Below are 19,653 nucleotides of genomic sequence, written 5' to 3'. Positions count from 1 at the left end.
CTGGGCATCTACAACTGACTGCTAAAGGCCTTCAGTAGATGGTCCAGCCTGGTGATCTACACACCTGGCAGCCGCTAAAGTCCCCAGGCCTCTGAATCCTGGCTTGACGGCCAGCAACTGTCCAGAAGTCACTAAGGTGAGCTGTGACCACTACCGAGCACAGGTGCGGGGTGAGCATGACTGCAGGTGGCGGTTGATGGCGGCATCCTTGCACCGTGTCTGAGTATGGGTAGGCCATAGTGGGAGGCTGCACACAACACGCCCGTCCTGACCCAACAGCTTTTTTAATTGTTTTAGCAGGAACCAGGCCTTGGGCCCCTGCCTTGAGCCATTTATGATATAGCCCATCACAGCTGGATTTAAAAATACACAAAAATACATATAATACATGTTATAAAACCTAGGTGGGGTTTGGAGGTGGCCTGAGCAGTATGCGAACGGTGAAAACCTTCAGGAAGCTCGGGCAGGATGAGGAGGGGCACAGTACTTCATTTTGAAACTCTTAAATACCCAGGTGACCTGGGAACAGGCCAGTTGACCCTCAGGGGCCTGGATATGGAGGAAGCAGGGGAGGAGACAAGGGCTCTTCAAGTTCCAGCCTCCTGTTCCCTGCCACCTGTCACTGAAGGGATGCCTAGCTGCAGGTACGCTGGGGAGAAGGGGCAGCACACTGTCCAGCCTCCAGCCCAGCTGTGCCGCTTGCTCTGTGCCAGCACAGCCCCCTCCCCTGTAGCCAGACCTGTTTTAGGGAGGTAGCTGAACTTAGGCTCCAGCTCCGCCCACTTCTGTGAGCCTCCATCTTGGCACTTTGACAGGAGACCCAAGCTCACTGTGCACGGGGCCTGGGAACAGGCTGGTACCCAGAAGGTACGGAGAAGTGTGGGCCATTCTTAGCCCAGCCCCCAACTTGACACCTTGTACAAGGGCAGCCTTGCAAGCTGCCTCTCTGGTCTCCATTCTACCCTCACCTGCTCATGGCTCCCTTAGGACAGAGACCAGGCACTAAGCCCGCAGGTGTCCTCCATCCCCCAACTCTGATGTCACTTGAGGCCAGGTGGGACGCGGTCATCTGTGGGTCGATGCCCAGGAAGGCCACATCACCACGGAGCCCTCTTCTCTCCAGTAAAGCGCAGAACAGTGGCAGGGAGCGTGTGTGCCGGGGCCAAGGAGGCAGCCTGGGTCCCAGCCTCAAGCCCATAGGTGGGTGAGTCCCCCAACCCACCGTGGGAGCCCAGGCAGGCAGGTGTGTGGAAGAAAGTCCGTCTTGCATCCTGGTGGACGTCAAAGGGACGCTAGTCTTTGACAAGCTTGTAGACATGGTGCTGTGCCCCATGCTCACTGGTGGAGACTTCGAAGACAAAGGCAATGACGAGCAGGGTCTCCTGTGAGTCCCGACTTGTGACCACCTGTGGGGGCAGGGAGGAAGAGAGAACAGGACTCAGCAGAGCAGGGGCAGTGGCGGCGGAGGGGAGAGCTAGGGCCAGCGCGCACCTGCAAAATGGTGAAGTTCTCCAGCACGCTGTTCATCATGTACTTCTCGGGCAGGTGCTTCAGCTTGTGGATGAAGTTGATCATGTACTCGCACATGGGCGAGCGGTGGATGCGGTACACGAAGCGGCCGTTCTCCAGGCGGGCGTACTCAGTCTGCGGAATGGGGTGGTCGTGTCACCTGGCGTCCCTGATCTGCCTGCCTGCCCCCCACCTCCCCAGGCCTCTGCTCACCTCCACTTTCTCTACCACTTGCTTGCCGAAGGAGCACACCTTAGTGGAGACGCTGATGGTCATGCTGTCGGCTGAGCTGTACTGTGAGCTGACCCCGTAGAAGGCCCCAGGGCCCTCCTGAATTGTGCTGTTGAGGTCAGCCTGGGGAGAGGGCACCAAGTGCTGCAGAAGCCAGAGGCTAGCCTCCAGCTTCCCCACCTCCATGCCTCCAGTCCCACCTACCCAGAGGCCTGCAGGTCCCGCCCAGGGGCCCTCTGGTCATGCAGGAGAGCAGAAGCAAGGAGCTGGGCAAGCTGCCCATCTTGGGTTGGGAGAAGCCTCACCCAGAACTTGACAAGGAAGAAGGCGTTCGGGGGCCCCTTCTCATAGAGTTCCTTCAGCCCCCCCTTCTTCTCAGGGAACTTGTCATAGATCTGGCGTACATCCACCGCCTCCAGGGGTGGGTCTGAGAAGGCAGGGTTTGTCTGGCCGATGTGCACAAACAGGTGTTTGCTGTACTGTGGGGAGGGCCGAACCAGGGTCAGCCTGCAGGCTCAAGGACCCCACCGCCAGGACCCTGATCTGGATGCTCCGTTACAGGCCAGTCTCCCCACCATCCCCACATTACCGTGTCGGGGTCCCGTTGCACCTCCATGAAGGCGGAATATTCCAGGAGGCGTAGCCGAGAGGAGGCGATGGTGCGGTCCTGCCATGCAGGCGCAGAGGAAGAGGAGGCAGGGGCTGGTGGCAGCGGGGCCAGGGACTCGTAACCTAAAAGGGTAAGATGTAGCTCATCTGCCCACGCATGGTGGACAGCAGGGCTGGGCGGGACGTGCAGTGCGTAGCCTACACACCAAGGGGTGGGCCTAGTACTAGTCACTGGATGTTTTTGTGTGCCGCTATTAATGTGTGTTTACACAGAAAGCTAAGATGTCATTACCGAGAGTGGAATTCTGTCAAGATTTTGGTGTCTTTCTTTCTTTCCAGGGAATAAAAACTTAAACCAACCCCCTACGGCTGCCACCCACCCAAGTACACACAGGTCCCAAACAGAAGGGCAGACACAAGAGGTACCAGGTGCTAGGTGGCCTGGCAGGACACTTACTGTTGAGTGTCGGTGGCAGGGGAGGCTGGATGGGGTAGGCAGGCTGGGCAAAGGGCTTGATGCTGCGGTCAGTCAGGAATATGGCAGGTCAGGGGTGCCCAGCCCTTCACCTGCCCAGCCCCTCCCCCGCATCCCCTCAAGCTAAGCTCATGCTCACAGGCCAGCTGCCACCTTTTTGTTTCCTCCACGTTCGGATAGTACTCAGCTGCATCCCACAGCTGGTGGGTACACTCCCCTCCCATCCTTAAAAAGCTATTCACTGTGGCTGTCAGTATGTTCTCAGAATTGAGAACCCCGAGTTCTGTTTGGTGGTAATCACAGATTAACTGTGCTTCCCCAAGTAGGAAACAAATACAGGGCTCAGGAAGGAGGGAAGCGCATGCGTGGAAGGCACAGGATACTCACTCCTGAGACGGTCCAGGCTGTTGTCCTAACAAAGGCGGGCTACTCCAGAACTGTGGACCAAGCCAGGGTCTCAGTACTCAGGAACCCTAGCCACACCCCAGCCCAGCCCCCAGCTTCCAGCCCACCCATACCCTTGAGGAGGTGGAGAAAACAGCCTGGGGCAAAGGGGAGGGCGGGCTGAACTTGTTCTGCAGGACGCTGGCAGAGACGATCTGTGCAGATGACATGGACGCCATGCTTTGGAGTGCTTTGTCCTTGGAGACCTGGTCCTGGGGACAGTGGTCACATGAGGTCCAGCTCTGCTGTGGACCCAGGGGTCTGCCTCTCTGAGCCCCGGTATGCTGGCGTCTGTATCCTTTCCGGGCACAGCCCAGTACGGTGGTCCCTTGCAGTCCCTGAGGGACTTGGCTCTGGGCATTCCCTCACACACTGAAATGTAGGGTTCCTGAATGTCACACAGAGCATCTGCACAGACGCATTGCACGCTCCTCCTGGACTCGGATTATCTGTGACGTGTCTGTGGAACCGCATTAGCTTCACAGTTAGCAGCTTTGATTTGGTTTCTATGCTGGGCACCGCACTGAAGCATGTCCGGTGAGCAGACCTGTTACCCCTGTGCTACCCAACTGTGCCTGTCACCCAGGTGCTCTCAAGGCCCTCCCCGGGGACACTGGGCCACTTACCAGGTTCATAGCCTGTGAAGGAGAAAGGGACAGAGGATTAGACACACCAGGGCTTTATGGAGGAAGGGATGTGGTTTCTTGTAACCCACCCCCACCCAGTGTCCTGGCTGCCAGCTCCCAAGGAAGCCAAGAGGCAGCTGGGTACTCTTCCCACCCTGAGGGAGTGCTAGCCAGCCAGGGGGGTGCACTGGCGAGGGAGGATGAAGGAGAAAAAGGACCATGAGTCTGTATGTCCCTCCCAGAACCTGAGCTTGGGAGACTTAGCAGCAGGGAAAAGGGCAGATCCCGAACTGCAGACAGAAGGAATCCTCATCCCACCTCAACTGAGCTACCCACCAACACCCTCATGTCCTCCCTCAATTCCCAGGCCATTAGCAAGCAACAGGAGAAGAGAGGACAGGAACAGAGGAGAGGCAGGCTGGAGTGGCTCTCGGACGCTGGCCACCTGCTGTCCAGTCACCAGGGGCTGTGGCCTGGGAACCCTGACAGCCTGGTTTTGTTTTTTTGAGACAAGCATCTCACTGTGTAGCCCTGGCTGTCCCGGAACTCAGATCTGCCTACTTCTGCCTGAGTGTTGTGTTAAAGTATCACCACCCCAGACTCCTCCCAGCTTCGGAACCTAACCTGTCACTCGTGTGTCTCAGGCCCTCTCAGTTCCTCAGCCCTGTTCTGGCCAAGTGGCAGGGGCCCATACCTTCAGCCTGAGCCGTGTCTCCTGAGATCTCCTCCTGGCTAGAACCTGCAAGTGTCTAGAGACCCTGTAGGGAACGAGAGAGCAGAGGACAGAGAGAGAAGGGCAAGAAGAGCTCAGAACTCAGGCTGGAGAGGTGGACGAGGCAGAGGCCTGCGGTGTGCAGAATGGGCGAGAGAGGCCCGACAAGGGCTGGAGGCTCTGCCAGGCGCCCAACGTACCTTGATGCCAACTTGGTATTCACGAACCTTCTTCCGAGCTAGAACCTGTATGTGGCTGGACACCTGGGGAGGTGTGCCCCACCACAAAGAGAAACAGGTGGTGAGGAGGCACGGCCAGGGAGGGGGGAGCACCCAGCCCTCATCTCTGGGGGCCCAGGATCCAATGGGAGAACCTAGGCATCTCAGTGGGTACATGACTATCGATACTGTCAATTCTGTTTGGCCTCAAGGACCACTATGCACCCTCTGTTCACAGACCAGAACCCCAGTCTAAGATCTGCTCTATGCTCAGGCAGACGAAGGCTGCACCTAACTCAGAGGAAGTGGGGGGTCTTTCCCTCCCAGGAGTCCTGAGGCGAGCTTTGGCTCTGTGGCTCCTAGCATTAGATGTGTACTGAGGCCACGGCTGCCTTTTATTTTTTTAAAGATTCATTTATTCATTATGCACAGTGTTTTGCCCGCGTGTATCCTTGCCAGCCAGAAGAGGGCACCAGATCTCACTATAGATGGTTGTGAGTCACCATGTTGCTGGGAATTGAACTCAGGATCTCTGGAAGAGCAGCCAGTGCTCTTAACCTCTGAGCCATCTCTTCAGCACCCCCCCCCCCTTTTTTCTCTTCTGAGACAGGGTCTCACTTTGTAGCTTTTGTCTGTCCTGTAGACTGGACTGGCCTCCACCTCCCAACTGCTGGGATTAAAGGCTTGCCACAGCTTCTAGCAATCTCTCCACTGCCCTGTCTACCCGGATTCTCAGCCTGGACCTCCCCTGCCTTCTCAGCTTCTTCGGAGGAACCACGCAGGCATGCCTTTCCATGGACAGACTAATGCACACAGCAGGTGCTCTTACTGGAAGGGCTTCTTTCCCAGCCACCTGCTCCCTTGCCCTTGATAGTAAAGTTGAGCTAACCCTAGGCCAACAGGGCCCAGCCTGTATGATAGCCCTTGGCACAGTCCAGGAACAGACAATGGACTAAAGACCCACATGTCATCAACGCTGTCCTCGGCCAATAGCAGCAGCTGTGGCGTGCTTTCTTCAGGAGTTTTTATTCCCATAAAGAAGCTGTTTTGCTATGGACTTTGAGGACCCCAGTAACTAGGTGAACAGTGGTGGTCCACACCTTTAATCCCAGCACTGGGGAGGCAGAGGCAGGCAGATCTGAGTTATAGGCCAGCCTGGTCTACAGAGTGAGTTCCAGGACAGGATCCAAAGCTACAGAGAAACCCTGTCTCGGAAAGAAAAAAAAGAGAACCTCAGTAACACTCCTTAGCCACAGTCCTCCGGCAGGTCCCTGCCCTGGAGTCCCAGCAGATGCTGGCTCCGGTCCTGGGATCCTGGCAATACTGATGGCCACCAAGCTTTGGACGCCCAGCCCATTTGGTCTCTGCAGCAACTCTGACTTACAGATGACCCAATCACAGCCAGAGAGGCTCACACAGCTGGATACAGAGCTGGCATTCAAGCCCAGGCAGTGTGGGGACCACTGGCTTCATCCACAAGGTATTCTCCCAGGATTCCATCAGACCCTGAAGTGGGGACCACTTCCCTAGGCAGGACCAGCTCTGACAGCTGGGAGTCACAGGGAGTTTACTCCCAGCTTGGTATTAAGTTGTCTGGTTAATATGGAGGCATTGTGCCAGGCATGGTGGTCCACACCTCAGATCCCAGCACTTGGGAGGTAGAGGTAGGTGGCGCTCTGAGTCCCAGACCAGCCTGGGCTACAGAGTTCAACGAGAAGGAGTGCCACTGGAGATATGGGCACCCCAGATGGCTAGGTTTCCTGTGTGGACAGCCTAGCCAGGAGTAGGTGCCATGTTGGGTCAGAACGAGGCAGAACATGTGACCAGGTTGGGTTTGATGCAGTCTGAACTTACAGACCCTCAGCCCCTTCCCAGGGCTGACCAGGAGGTTTCTGAGGATATGGGCGTGGCTTACCACAGTGACAGTAACTGCAGAGGAGTCGCTTAGCTGCTCCAGGTGTCCACATGTCAATTGACAGTTGCCAAGGCGCCAGGCTGGGCGCCAGGTAGGGCAGACTTAGGGAACTGGGGGCTTGATCTCAGTCTGTGTCTGGGGGAGGGGGCTGAGATAGAGTCTTATGCTGGAGCTTCAAACACATGAAACTCCTCCACCTCAGTCTTAAAAGTGCTGAGATTACAGGCGTGTGCCACTCCATGGAGGGAGAGTGCTCTTGTGGCCCTCCAAGTGTTAGTGTGAGCTCAGGGACCACAGTGGCACCCCAGCTGCGCTGAGGACCCGGGAATGATTCGGGGAACAGGGCAGGAGTTACTAAATGCCATGATAAGCGGGGAACCTGGGGGCTCCCTCCACCTTCCCAGGAGGGGCTTGTCTGTGCACACCCCACCCTCTGGGGAAGTGAATGCGGAGTTTTGGTTGAGCCCTCTTCTAGGTACCCCAGGTCACCCAACTTGCTCCCCTCTGCCTGGCCACGCGCAGCTGTTGCTGCCCCCCCATTCCCACCACTGTGGATGCAGTCTGCTTCCACCTCCTGGCTGGCCTCCCAGATCTGCCCTGGCAGCTGCAGGACCACATCCCTCACAACTGCCCCCACTCTTGGATGCCCCACCAGGGAGCCCTTCCTCCTCTGTACCACCTGCTCCTGGCTCATTGTTAGGTCAGGGACCAATCTTGATTCTATCTCCTCCTAGATCAGATCAGTGATCCAACAGGGGCCACTAAACTCCCCCAGTTTCTTAGTTTTATGTCAACTTGATACAAGCTAGTCAGTGGGGAAGAGGGAACCTCAGCTGAGAAAATGCTCCCAAAAGACTGGCCTGTGGTGTATTTTTGTGGTTGATGTGGGAGGGCCCAGCCCTCTCTGGACAGTGACATCCCTGAGAAGGTGGTCCTGGGTGGTCTAAGGGAGCAGCGAGCAGCACTCCTCCATGGCCTCTGCCTCAGTTCTACCTCTAGGCTCCTGCCCTGACTTCTCTCAGTGACGGACATTGGAAGTATAAGGTCAAACAACCCTTTCCTTTCCAAGGTGCTTTTTGTTATGGTCTTCATCATAGCAACAGGACCCCAAAGATATGAGGAAGACATGCAGAACGGGCTCTGTGCAGCTGTACGGTCACAGACATGGGAGGACACACAGAACGGGCTCTGAGTGACTTGTCACAGACATGGGAGGACACACGCAGAGCGGGCTCTGACTGGTCACAGTCATGGGAGGACACGCAGAGCGGGCTGTGTGGCTGTATGGTCACGGTGGGGCTGGATAGTGTGAACTACATCACATGGCAACTTTGTGGTCTGTGCTAACACAAGTAGGGTGTAGGGGTTGCTATCATGCCTGATCTGCTAACAGGGTCCCCTCCCTGGCTAACTCCTATATAATCCAAAGGCAGTTCTGGGGTGCTCCTCCAGCAAGACTACACAACCCTTTATGTTCCACCCCACTGGGCACATGCCCATCTTCCGTGGCTAATCTGTGGTCCCTAAACCCAAGACACCCATGGGTGGGAGTGGCAGGGGACCAGGACACTCTCTCTACCTGTTTTCTCGTTCTGGTCTTTCCAGTCCTCAGTTTGATGTAGCGGGCAATCAGCTCATTTCGACCTAGTCGGAGAGACAGCCAATGAGGACCGGGTAGAGGGAGGGTCCAACCCAAGCCTGGGCACCCCACCCTCACCACGCTTTCCTCGGGGCTCCCCTGCACACTGCCTCCAGGACTTGCAGGAGAGAGAGGACCTTGACAGATAGTGTGGCCATTGCTCCCAGCAAGGCTCAGAGGCTAGGGTTGACGGTGGGTCTCAGCCCTTGGCCCCTGTTTTGAGCAGTTCTGTCTGACTTCATCCTGATCACAGAAGCTGAACAAGCCCTGTCCCTTCTCTGGTGAAGGAAGACGGGAACTAGAGGACTCTAGCATGTCTCTGATGCTAGTAGCTTGGGTCAAGGTGTGTCCCTGGGTCCTCATGCCAATGATCCATATGGTGGTACCCGGTCACCTCAGTCTTGGGGTAGGGGCTCTGCTCAGCGCCGGAGACCCTCTCGGGGGGCAGGCTATGCCAAGGTTGGGGCTGTCTATACACGCCATAGGGTATATGTCAGTAGCCAAAGTGTGCACTCAGCCCCCCAACCTCCTGTCCTCCCCAGAACTGCCACATTCCCCAAATTCCTCTGTGATGACAGAACAGGCCCCACTGCCCCTCCCTGCCCGCCAACCCCTTGTCTAAAAATACCCCTTGGGGCTGTGCTGCCATTGGTGAGGGTGCACTGTGGGCAGGCAGCCCCACCCGATGGAAGCACCCCAGAATATCTTCCTGTCCCGAGAGTGGGGTTCAGGCATTAAGGACCGGCCTATACAGAGGGTGGGGCTCGACTCCCATCTTTGTTTCTCCCTATAGTATCTCCTCAGTCCTGGGTGCTGAGAGTCGGGGGGAGGCTGGTGCTGCCTCCCTAGGCTACAGGCTCTCAGAGGCTCGCTGGACTGACCCAGTTTTCCTGGCCCCCTGAGTCACCCCGAAACCTCCAGCCGGCAGGGCTGGGGAGAGGCGGGGCGCGTGTGGGCTGCGGCCGGCCTGTTTGCGAGGTGCAGCTGGAGGAGGCCCCAGACACACGCAGCTCAAGCCCGCCCGGACTCGCCCGCCAGGCAGGCGGCCAGGGCTCCCCCAACTAACCGGTCTGGCAGGGGACAGAGAGCAGGGGGCGGGACCAGCGGGCGGGGCCACGCCCACCTCTGCCTGCCCCCACACACTCACCGTACATCTTGCCCTCATCTGACAGGATGATCTTGCGCCGGCCACAGGGCGGGTAGATGGCCAGGGCCTCCTGGAAGCTCTGCTCGATGTCCGGGCTCCACACTCCCTCGGCATCGTTGTCGAGCCCCTTGTCCAGGCCTTCGGACCCATCCTCCCGGGCCTCCCCGGGGCTGCTGTTGGCGGTCCAGCTGTTGGACGCTATTGTGCTGGTTGCTCTGGGCTCTGGGCCTGAGCCCCCTGGAAGGCCTGAGCCTAGACAAGCAGATGAAGGGGGTTAGGACAGGGTTTTGCCACTCCAGTGGCTGCTCCAATGCTCCCCCCACACCAGGCTGGATGAAGGCAGTCAGAGGTTAAGCCTGTTCAAAGCTGTGTGTTGACCTTTGATGAGTTAGTTTACCTCTCTGAACCTGGGTCCTATAAAAAGTCAAAATGGTCCCTCGGAGAGATGGCTCAGATGTTAAGAGTGGAGGATCCCATGTCCCAGCACCTATGTCCGACATCTAACAACTGCTTAGCAGGCGCACTCTCTCTCTCTCATACACACACACACACACACACACATTAAAAACACCAGGCTGGAACACTGAGAAAGCAATAGTAGCTGGTATGGTCATGCACCCCTGTAATCCCATTACTTGGGAGGGCTGAGGCAGGAGGATTGGGAATTCAGCCGCCTCCACTACATAGCACATCTGGGGACAGCCTGGGCTGTGTAATACATTGCCCCCACCCCCCACAAAGATAAAGAGATGGACCGGCAAGAGAATCTGTCAATCCTCATGACCTGAGCTCCCTTCCTGGGACCCGCACGGTAGCAGGGTAGACCAAATCTTGCAGGCTGAACTCTCAGCTCCACATGAACCAGCCCTCCGTCTGTCACTCACTCACACACACATGGAAAAAATAATTGTAATAAAGGAAGAAGGAGCGAGATCTCCCCCGGTCACCACCTACAACAGTAAATATATCAAAAGGTGCTGTACCCCTGTGATTACACACTTGGGAGGCTGAGGCAGGAGGATTGCTAGTTTGAGCCAGGCATGCTATTTGCCTGTAAACCCAGCATTCAGGAGGCTAAGGCAGGCAGACTGAAATTTTCTTTTTTTGACTTTTCGAGACAGGGTTTCTCTGTAGCTTTGGAGCCTGTCCTGGAACTACCTCTGTCGATCGGGCTGGCCTCAAACTCACAGGGATTCACCTGCCTCTGCCTCCCGAGTGCTGGGATTAAAGGCGTGCGCCATTGCCTGACTCAGACTGCAAATATTAAAGGTTAATCTGGACTACACTGGGAGACCCTGCCTTCAAACAAAACACTAGCAGCAGCAGCCAGTGACGTCAGCGCTTGGACAGCTGGAGCCGGAGTTCAAGGTCACTCTCAGCCACATACAGCAATAGTCCAGCTGGACTGTGAGGGCCACCCCCACAGGGCACCTGCATATCTGGGTACATACTTATTCCTAGCAACAGAGCCGAGGCTCTCCAGGGCATCAGGCCAGGACTGGTGTCTGCAGCCCTCTTAGGGCAGAGGTAAGAGCTCCATCCAGGCCTTCAGGATCCACTCCCACCAGCACCCGAGCAGGCCTGCTGAGGGAGGCCCCTGCTGTGGGAGGAGACTGCCTTCAACTTCCCCACAGGTAACTCAGGAGAAACCCCCCCCCCCTCAGAGGACGTTAGCATGGGGCAGGCGCTGCCCAGGGAGTGGCTAGGACAGAGTGGCAGAGGCCAACGAGGAGGAGGTATAGTCAGCAGCTTGGCTCCGCCTGTCCAGCCTCCTCAATCCACTTCCTGTTGCCAAACCTCCTCACCACCCACAGGCAAGCTGTCCTGGCCCACATGACAGCCGGCACCTGTGTTCCACACACCCTCTCTGTCCCCAAGAACACAGCCCCAGATGCACCTCATGCCTCCTGCAACCCCAGAACATTGGAACCTGAAGTCAGACTTCTGAGGGCCTCCAGCCCTGGTGTGCTTTGCTCTGGGAAGGCAAGAACACAGAGTGTCTGCCTATGTGGTGGCGCACACCTTTGCTGCCGGCACTTGGGAGGCAGAGGCAGGCGGTTCTCTCTAAGGTCCCAGGACAGCCAGAGCTACACGGGGAGACCAGATCTCTCTATGGCAGGGTCTGAACAAATGCTGAGCTTGGAGTTCATTCTGCATATCTATGTTAGGAGCATCTTACTATGCAGCCCAAGCTGGCCATCCACCTGCCTCAGCCTCCCAGGCAGTAAGGTAGTAGGCATATGCAACCACACACAGTTCTAAGCACCATGTTTAGACTCAATCTTTTTTTTTCCTTTTGGTTTTTCGAGACAGGGTTTCTCTGTAGCCTTGGTACCTGTTCTGGAACTCACTCTGTAGACCAAGACGGCCCCGAATTCAGAGATCTGCCTGCCTCTGCCTCCCGAGAGCTGGGATTAAAGGCGTGCGCCACCACTACCTGGCCTAGACTTAATATTTCTTTTTTTTTTGTTTGTTTGTTTTTCGAGACAGAGTTTCTCTGTAGCTTTGGAGCCTGTCCTGGAACTAGCTCTTGTAGACCAGACTGGCCTCGAACTCACAGAGATCCGCCTGCCTCTGCCTCCCGAGTGCTGGGATTAAAGGCGTGCGCCACCGCCGCCCGGCTAGACTTAATATTTCTAACAGTGGCACCTGCCGTGTGCCAGGTGTGGTTTGGGGATTTGACAGGGTGACTCATCCAATCTTCATAGTAACCGTTTGGGGTGCTATTTTTTTAAATAATTTATTCTGTCTTATGCACACTGGTGTTTTGCCTGCAAGCATGAGTGAGAATATTGGATCTTGCTGGAGCTGTTACAGGTGTGAGCTGCCATGTGGGTGATGGGAATTGAACCTAGGTCCTCTGGAAGAGCAGCCGGTGCTCTCTACTGCTGAGCCATCTCTCAAGTCCCTGGGGTACTCTTAGTAATCCTACTTATTACATGAGAAAAACCAAGGAACAGAGAAGTCAAACCACTTCCCCAAAGACACACAGCAAGTAAGTCACAGAGCTAGGTTTTGAACAAAGTTACTGGTTAGTGGCAGAGATGGTGGCTACAGGGACAGGGTACATGGGGAGAAGAGAGACCCCGCTGCCCACACCATAACCATGTGGACAGGAAAAAGGCAGTGAAGCCCAGGATCTGAACAGGAACACAAGGTCCAGGTCACTGAGACCCCTCAGCTGAAGTGGCTTCTGGGACACCCAGAAGTCTCTCTTTGTGCCAGTGTACCACAGAACTGTGTAGGTCTGCAACCCCCCATTCTATCTACAGCAGGAATGGGTCAAGGGGCTGTGTGTCAGCTGGGGGAGGGGACACTGTAGGAGCTGGTCTTGGCCTCCCCAGGTGTCTGTCTGACACTGCCAGCCAAGGAGCTGTCAGACCAGCTGAAGGGTCAGAGGACCCACCCTGAGATAGGACTTCTGGGCCCTCGGCCTCCAATGGAACAGCCAGGCCCAGTGCACAGGGGCCCTGGCAGCCCAACTTCTGAAGAAACTTGCTGGCCTCCCCCAAGTCTCTGGCTGTCTCCCCCTCATCCAGGCCATGCCCCCCTCCTGGGTGATGTCAGTCCTGCCCCGCCCCCGCGGGAGCATGTGGCCAAATATGGCGAACAGAGCAGCCAGGGAGCTGGGACTGACTGGGGGCGGGGCAGCCCCTGGCTGGGATCTCTGGCAGCTGGAGGGGGGAAGGGCATGGGGGTGAGGGGTGTCAAGGAGGAGGGACCCTAACGCACACACCCACATGGCTCCTGAGCACCTGCGAGACTGACATGGTTCTAGGCACACACTCCAGGAGGGCAGGATACCCACACGATCGGCATAGGTGGCATCCCCAAACCGGCCTCCCACAGAAGCACATTCGTGCAAGGCTTTGCCCAGCATGGCTCTGCTGACATCATTCAGGGAAGACACCCTCAGGAGCCATGGGAGGCTACTGGGGTGACTGCTGCTCCCCTCCCTGGGTCACTAGAGTAGATGAAGACAGTCCCTGGAGCGTGAATGCTCACCTCCAAACCCAGGGACTCATGGGAGACGGAAGGCTGAGTGTCAAGGGGCAGGTGAGTGGGTGCAGAGCAGCCCCAAAGACAACCTCCATAGTAAGGTGCGTTCTGAGAGGAACAGGGGAGCAGGAAACGGAGAACGAGATGGCCCCAGATGAATGGAAAGGACAAGAGGGTCCCAGAAGAGTCACCCAGCAGGCTCAGGCCAGAGTAGAGAGCTCAGAGACCAGCCAGCGCCAGGCAGCTGAATTGACGGCCTCTCATCTGGGGTGGGAGGAGGGAGAAGACCCAGGGATGGATCCACAGCACCCAGGTGAAGAGGCAAGGAGGTGGGACCCGCAGGGACACTGCAGGAGGAAGTCAGGGGCCTAGAGCAGAGAAAGGACAGAACCCGGGAGGGAGGAGGGGCGGGGCCTGGCTCGGCTCCTCCTCCCACAGACCCTCTCCCTCAAGCCGGAGTTTTCTGGAGGACTCTAGCCTTCCCGAGACTTGGGCACCTCACCCTTAGCTTGCAGATCAGCCACACCTGCCTCCTCCCCTCTCCCAGACCCTCAGCCTGGGGGTCAGAAGGTGCCTCGGGCCAGTGACGAGGAAGGGGGCCAGGAGGCCTAGGGAGATAAGGGGCCCGGCTGCCCACTCCCAGCCCTGGGGACAGATCTACGGGCAGAACTGGCCAGACAGCTCTGAAAGGAGGCCAGAGTTGGGCGGCCGCAAAGGTCCTGTGGCTCCCCTCCGAAGGGGGAAGGCCAAGCCTGGGGCGAGGACTCCCCGAGAGCTGGTGCCCTGGTACGGGCACAGCAGAGACAAGGCACGTGGTTAGGTGGCACTTCGCTGTTTCCCAGGGGCGCAAGAGCTGAGCTGGGCCCTGCAGAGACCCCTGTCCCCGAGTGCTCTCACTTACAGGAGCTAGGCATAACACAATGCGGGCAAATCAGTGGGTCCCCTGCGCTCCACCCCAGACCGGGTTGACAAGGAGGCAAGGCTGGGAAGGGCCTGCTGGGCCTCCCCACCCCCTAGCCTTTCTTCCCTCTACCCCACCCCCACGGCAGCCAGCTGTTCCCCAGCTGCCAGAGGTTCCCACCCTACAAGTGGCCAAGCTCTAGTTGGGACCAGAATGGGCCAGGGGAGGGGGTAGGGATGCTCTATGCCTCCCCCACCACCACCTCCAGTCTAAGGACCCAGGAGGGACCGGCCAAATAGCCACACCCTGCCATGCTGGGGAGAGAGGACCCGCGCCCCTACTCCACAGGAGGGAGTGATTTACGGGCCGACTGGAGGAGGCGGCGCCTCCCCCCTCCCGCTCAACTAATGTGCTTCCAATTTGAGAACCACGGTTCCCACCCCTCTCCACCACCCCTAGGAGCCCTGGCCAGGAACAGCCCCCTCCTCAGAGCCCCCTAGCCTCCTGCAGATGGAGCTGACCAGTCCCAGAAGGCCTCCCAAACTCTTTCTGCCACTCTCCAGGGTCTCTTTGTGTATAGGGAACCCCAGGGATCCGGGGGGGGGGGGGCAAGCTGAGAAAAACCTGAGGAGATGGGGTCCCACAGAACTCAGTTAACATGTGGTTATCCACCACCCCGCCAAGTCACCCACTGGGCTGCCAGCAATCAGCAATGACATCGGGAGTCTCAGTGTCTTCTATGAGCACACAGGCTGCCACCTTGTCCCTCCGACACAGGAGGCAGCAGCCACCTTATTGTGTAGCCCCCTGCGATTTAAATATATATATTCATGTTCACATATAATCATAGTGTTATTCGTGTGTGTGTGTGTGTGTGTGTGAGAGAGAGAGAGAGAGAGAGGATAGAGAGAGAGGATAGAGAGAGAGAGAGCGCGAGAGAGCGCTAGCACAGTGTAGAGGTTAGTCCTATGCTCCTTCCATCCCATAGGTTCTGAAGATCAGGCTCAGGTCATCAGGCTGAGCCGCAAGCACCTCTTCCCACTGAGCCATCTTGTTGACCCCACCAAACACTTTTGAAAGCAGGTCTTTACTCGTGTAACCTAGATCACCCTCAGATTTGTGGAACTCCCAAGTGTTGGGGTTTACAAGTTTGAGGAAAAATTCAAATTAAGGTTATGTATATTATAACATAAATTTATCATTTTAACTCCCCTTTTTTGTTCTTATTGGGTTTTGAGATAAGGTCTCACTTTGTAGCTGTGGCTGGACTTGAACTCACCATCCTCACACCTCAGCCTCTCAAGTGTTGGGGACTGCAGTGTGAGTGGAAAAAAAATACATACCTATAATATCTACCATGTTAAACTTCTGTCCGAGAGTGAGTTTCATTGTACAGCCCTGGTTACCTTAAAGCTGCGCCTCACTTGGTCTCCCTAGCGCCGGGATCCCACGGGGCATGTAGCCCTGGCTGTCCTGGAACTCGCTCTGTAGACCAGGCTGAACTCGGGAACTCACAGAGATCCGCCTGCCTCTGCTTCAGAAGGTGTGCATTACCACACCCAACTTGATGGTATCTTTGGCAAGGTCTTCCAGATAGATGCCGCATGCATTGGGGTCACGGGCCCCCACACCCTGTGTGGCATAGCCCTGAGGATGTCACCCACACAAGCTGAGACAGTGACCACCCACGGCGTCAATCTCAGTCACACCCGTTTCTCACACCGGGAGCCACACTGGCTGTCTCTTCTGGCTGCCACACGGCATCTCTGTCCCTCATACAGCCAGCGGTGCCCACAGACACACAATTTTCATCACGATTGTCCCAGCGTGATGCCCAACAACGGAAAGTCACCTCGGCAGATTCTCAGATACAGACAGGCACACACAAAGAACTATCCACTCCCCAACTGACTTACACCCCGGAGTCATGGGCTGTCTTGCCGCCGGGTGGGGTCTGGACATTGAACACAGGTTGGCAAGTTGGGCTCAAGCGCTTTTCTTTTTAAGCTTCGGAGCCATCTCCCCAGTCCCAGTTCTCAGTTTCTCTCATGACCACAAGGATGGAGAACACCTCAGTGGCTCTCCCACGCGTTGCCACAGACAGCTTTTCCCACGAGTGTTCACAAAATCTGTATCTGGCTTCTTTCCCACAGGTACCCGCTGGACAGCGTGTCCCACACGGACGACCCCTCACACTCCTCTGGGATGCTCCAATGCAGTCACACTCGGCTGCCTTCTCGTTTCCTCTATCACTTCCTGCCCTTTCAGGCCTGGCAGGGAATCCAGGAAACAATCAGCACTCGAGGAAACCCCAAGGGCTGAGGCTTTGGGGAGTTGGGTCTGGATTCTGGGTCTGGAGACAGGTAGCGCCCGCACAGGGCAACAGTACCCAAAGGGACCGCAGCAACCTTCTGATCCCCAGCTCTAACCAGAGAGGCTTAGGAGGGGTCCTAGGGCTGCTACAGCTCCTGTGACCCACGGGGGACAAGGCTGGGACCTCCTGAGAGCCTCGGACCAGCCTGGCAATCAGGGCCTCATGGCCCCTGGTGCCTCAAGCAGGAGTCCACCCTCTAACCCTCAGCAACTGCATCCTCTGAGCACAGACAGGCCTGGTGCTTCGTTCCCCAAGCTCCTACGTGGAGACCTAGGGAGCCTGAAAGGCTCTGGGACTGAGGCTGGAGGTAGCCACTCAGTGGCCTCTGAACCCCACTTACAAGAGCAAGCACCCCCAACTCCACGGCCTCCCTGTCCTTTCACCACTGCTTCAGGTTACCTACATCCTTGCCTTAACTACAAGACTCCCCAAGACTTTACCCTCCCGCCTCCTTTGCTCCACCAGGGGCCACCCACCCGCCTCTCCAGACCCCTCCAGGTTCAGCTTCCACGATGAAGCGAGACTGAGGCAGACAGGGGGACAAGCCTCTGTGGGGCTCAGGTATTAGGCACCTAGGGAATCACCCACAGAACTGGCCCATCAGGGGACCAGAGACCTGTCTCCTGACCTCTGTAGAGCTGTCTCTTCTCCCCGACAACATAGCAGGCTAGGACGTAAAAACTCACAGTGACGTGGGTGCAGGCCTCTGGATAGACACTCACCTACGTGTGTGTGCACACACACGCAGAGATCTCCTGCCAACCACTGACCATTCTGTTCCACCATCCCCAGCCCCAAAGTGCTAATTAGCATTAATTACAGTTCCCTCTCTGGGGGTGGGGAAGGCCTGGCTACTCTTTAGGCCACTCGGTGAGTAGAACCCCAGTCCTTCCCATGAAGGAATAAAAAGCATGACAGACAATGGGGAACACCCGAGTGGGAAGGGAAGACCAGCCGCCCTCAATTGCTTTAACAAGTACTCAGAAGAAGAGTGGAGAAGGGAGTCTCTGATGGAGGTCTAGAAAGGACAGAGCCACAGTCTCCCTAAACCTCCACCTTCTATTTGCTCTCCCTCTTGGCCCCAGGCGACAACAACCCTCAGCCGGGGGGTGTCCTAGACCCTAGCACGGAGGCGGAACCAGGCCACGTGAGCGCGAATACACGGAGCCACCATAGACACCAGCCCCTCAGAGCCATGTCCAACCCCCACCCCCATCCTCTCCGCTGGGCTACAAGTCCAGGCCTGACTTGGTTCAGCCCCTACCTGGAGAGCTCCGGACACAGGCCCTGAGAAGCCCGGCCCCGGACCGCGTTCCTTCTAGCTCTTTAAGAATCTAAGCCCTCAATCAGGGCCCCTATTGGGGGTGGGAGTAGAGTAGGGGCTTCAGTGACACTGCCCCAGGGTCTGCTGGGGCTAGAAAACAGATCCACACCAGCGCTCCAGCCTTCCTTCCCAAGAAGGAATAAAGACGTGACGGACAATGGAGAGGACCCGAGTGGGAAGGGAAGCCCAGACTCCCTTAATTGCCTTAACAAGTTCTGCGGAGAAGGCCCCAAATGAAGCCGCGTCCGGAGCGAGACTCATGGGCTAGAGCTGACACTCTGAAGCCCTCGCCCCGACGCGGGCCGCAGAACTGGAGGGGACAGGCGTCCCCCTTCGGTGCGCACACGCTCCAGGCTCGCAGTGTGGCTTCCCGACGCCCGGCCGGGTCCCAGTGCAGCCGCTAGCAGTGCTCACACCGACGCGCCCTGGCCAAGGCCTGCGTGGAGCCGAGGCCCGCGGGTTCCCGGAGTCCAAAGGGCGCCCCGGATACGAGTCCCGGCGGCAGGCCCTCCAAGCCCGCGGCTCCGGGCGCACACCCCGGCACTCGGCGGGGCCAGGCCCGGGCACCCGGGACACTCCGGGCTTCCCAGCCTCCGGGTCGCGGGGGGGGTGGGGTGAGTGGGCGGGGCTTCCCGGAGAGCGTCTCCCCCCTTCCCTCCAAACTTCCCGGCACCCAGGTCCTGGGCTCGGGCGCAGGCTGGACAATAGCTCAGCGCCCCCAGGGTGTCTCGGGTCCCCGCCATCCAGAAGCCACCCGAGCAGTCACCTCTGCGCGCGAGGCCTCCGAGTTGTGTCCCCTGGGCTTACCTGCTCCGAGCTCCGGGGGGCGCTCCGCCGGGCCGCTCCTCCGGGCCCGAGGGAGTAGCAAGGGGGGCCGGGAAGGGGGGTCGTGGGCAGGGGGATGGCCGGAATGCACGGAATGAGCCGGGCCGGAGCGGGAGGTGCTGGGCGCGGAGGAGGGAGCGAGCGGGACGGAAAGTTTGTGTTGAGGAGCCGGGCGGGGGGTGGGGGCTGCGGGGTAGAGGGGCGGGATCTGTGGGCGGGGTTAGATGTGGGCGGGGTCATGAATGGGAGGTGTTAATGTGGAGGCGTGGTCTAAGGCGGGCCCGGGCCTGCGGTCTCTGACCACCCAGCCCCAAGAACGCCTGTCACTGTGGATTCGCCCTCCCGCGCACCCCAGTTCTCTCTCTCCATCTTAGTGTCCCCACCTACGCAACCCCCTTTCGGGTACCCCGCTGAATCTTGGGGATCAGGCCTGGGGCGGAGCCAAGAGCGGAGCTCTGCCCCCTGGGCCGGACTCTTGAAGGTGTCGGGGGTCCTGGGGAACCGCGTTTCGTGCAGCCAAGCGGCACCCCGCGTCTCGGGGTTCCCCACCCTTCCACTCGGGTCCGCCGCAGTCGAGGTCTCTGCAGCGCTCCTCCCACCGAGAGCCCGCCCCCCCACTCCGGGGCCCCAGACCCGGCTCCGCCCTGCCCGGACCCGGTTTGTCTGGTTCTCCCCGAGCGGCTTGTTTCTCGAATTTCTCCCTTT

At 57.8% G+C, this 19,653-nt stretch overlaps 1 protein-coding gene across 4 annotated transcripts in view; it reads right to left on the bottom strand.

Moving 5' to 3' along the window:
* Positions 1–265: 265 nt before the first annotated feature.
* Positions 266–19,653, bottom strand: part of Tead3 (TEA domain transcription factor 3) — a 33,354-nt gene continuing 13,966 nt past the window's right edge. For 2 of the 4 annotated variants that reach the window (XM_038341314.1, XM_038341315.1), the window contains 12 exons: positions 9,526–9,777; positions 8,319–8,383; positions 4,807–4,869; positions 3,895–3,906; positions 3,343–3,480; positions 3,212–3,261; positions 2,807–2,868; positions 2,330–2,472; positions 2,046–2,219; positions 1,723–1,863; positions 1,492–1,644; positions 266–1,406 (listed from right to left, as the gene is read on the bottom strand). In XM_038341314.1, coding sequence (XP_038197242.1) covers positions 1,293–1,406; positions 1,492–1,644; positions 1,723–1,863; positions 2,046–2,219; positions 2,330–2,472; positions 2,807–2,868; positions 3,212–3,261; positions 3,343–3,480; positions 3,895–3,906; positions 4,807–4,869; positions 8,319–8,383; positions 9,526–9,777 — 1,367 coding nt within the window. In that variant the 3' untranslated portion in view covers positions 266–1,292. Of the gene's footprint in view, positions 1,407–1,491; positions 1,645–1,722; positions 1,864–2,045; positions 2,220–2,329; positions 2,473–2,806; positions 2,869–3,211; positions 3,262–3,342; positions 3,481–3,894; positions 3,907–4,806; positions 4,870–8,318; positions 8,384–9,525; positions 9,778–16,341; positions 16,661–19,653 lie in introns of those variants that run through there. The other 2 variants (XM_038341318.1, XR_005286765.1) reach the window with 2 other exon arrangements.

This window comes from Arvicola amphibius, chromosome 9 (genome assembly GCF_903992535.2).
Source record: "Arvicola amphibius chromosome 9, mArvAmp1.2, whole genome shotgun sequence".
NCBI lineage: Eukaryota > Metazoa > Chordata > Mammalia > Rodentia > Cricetidae > Arvicola > Arvicola amphibius.
This window is presented reverse-complemented; position numbering and strand designations above follow the sequence as displayed.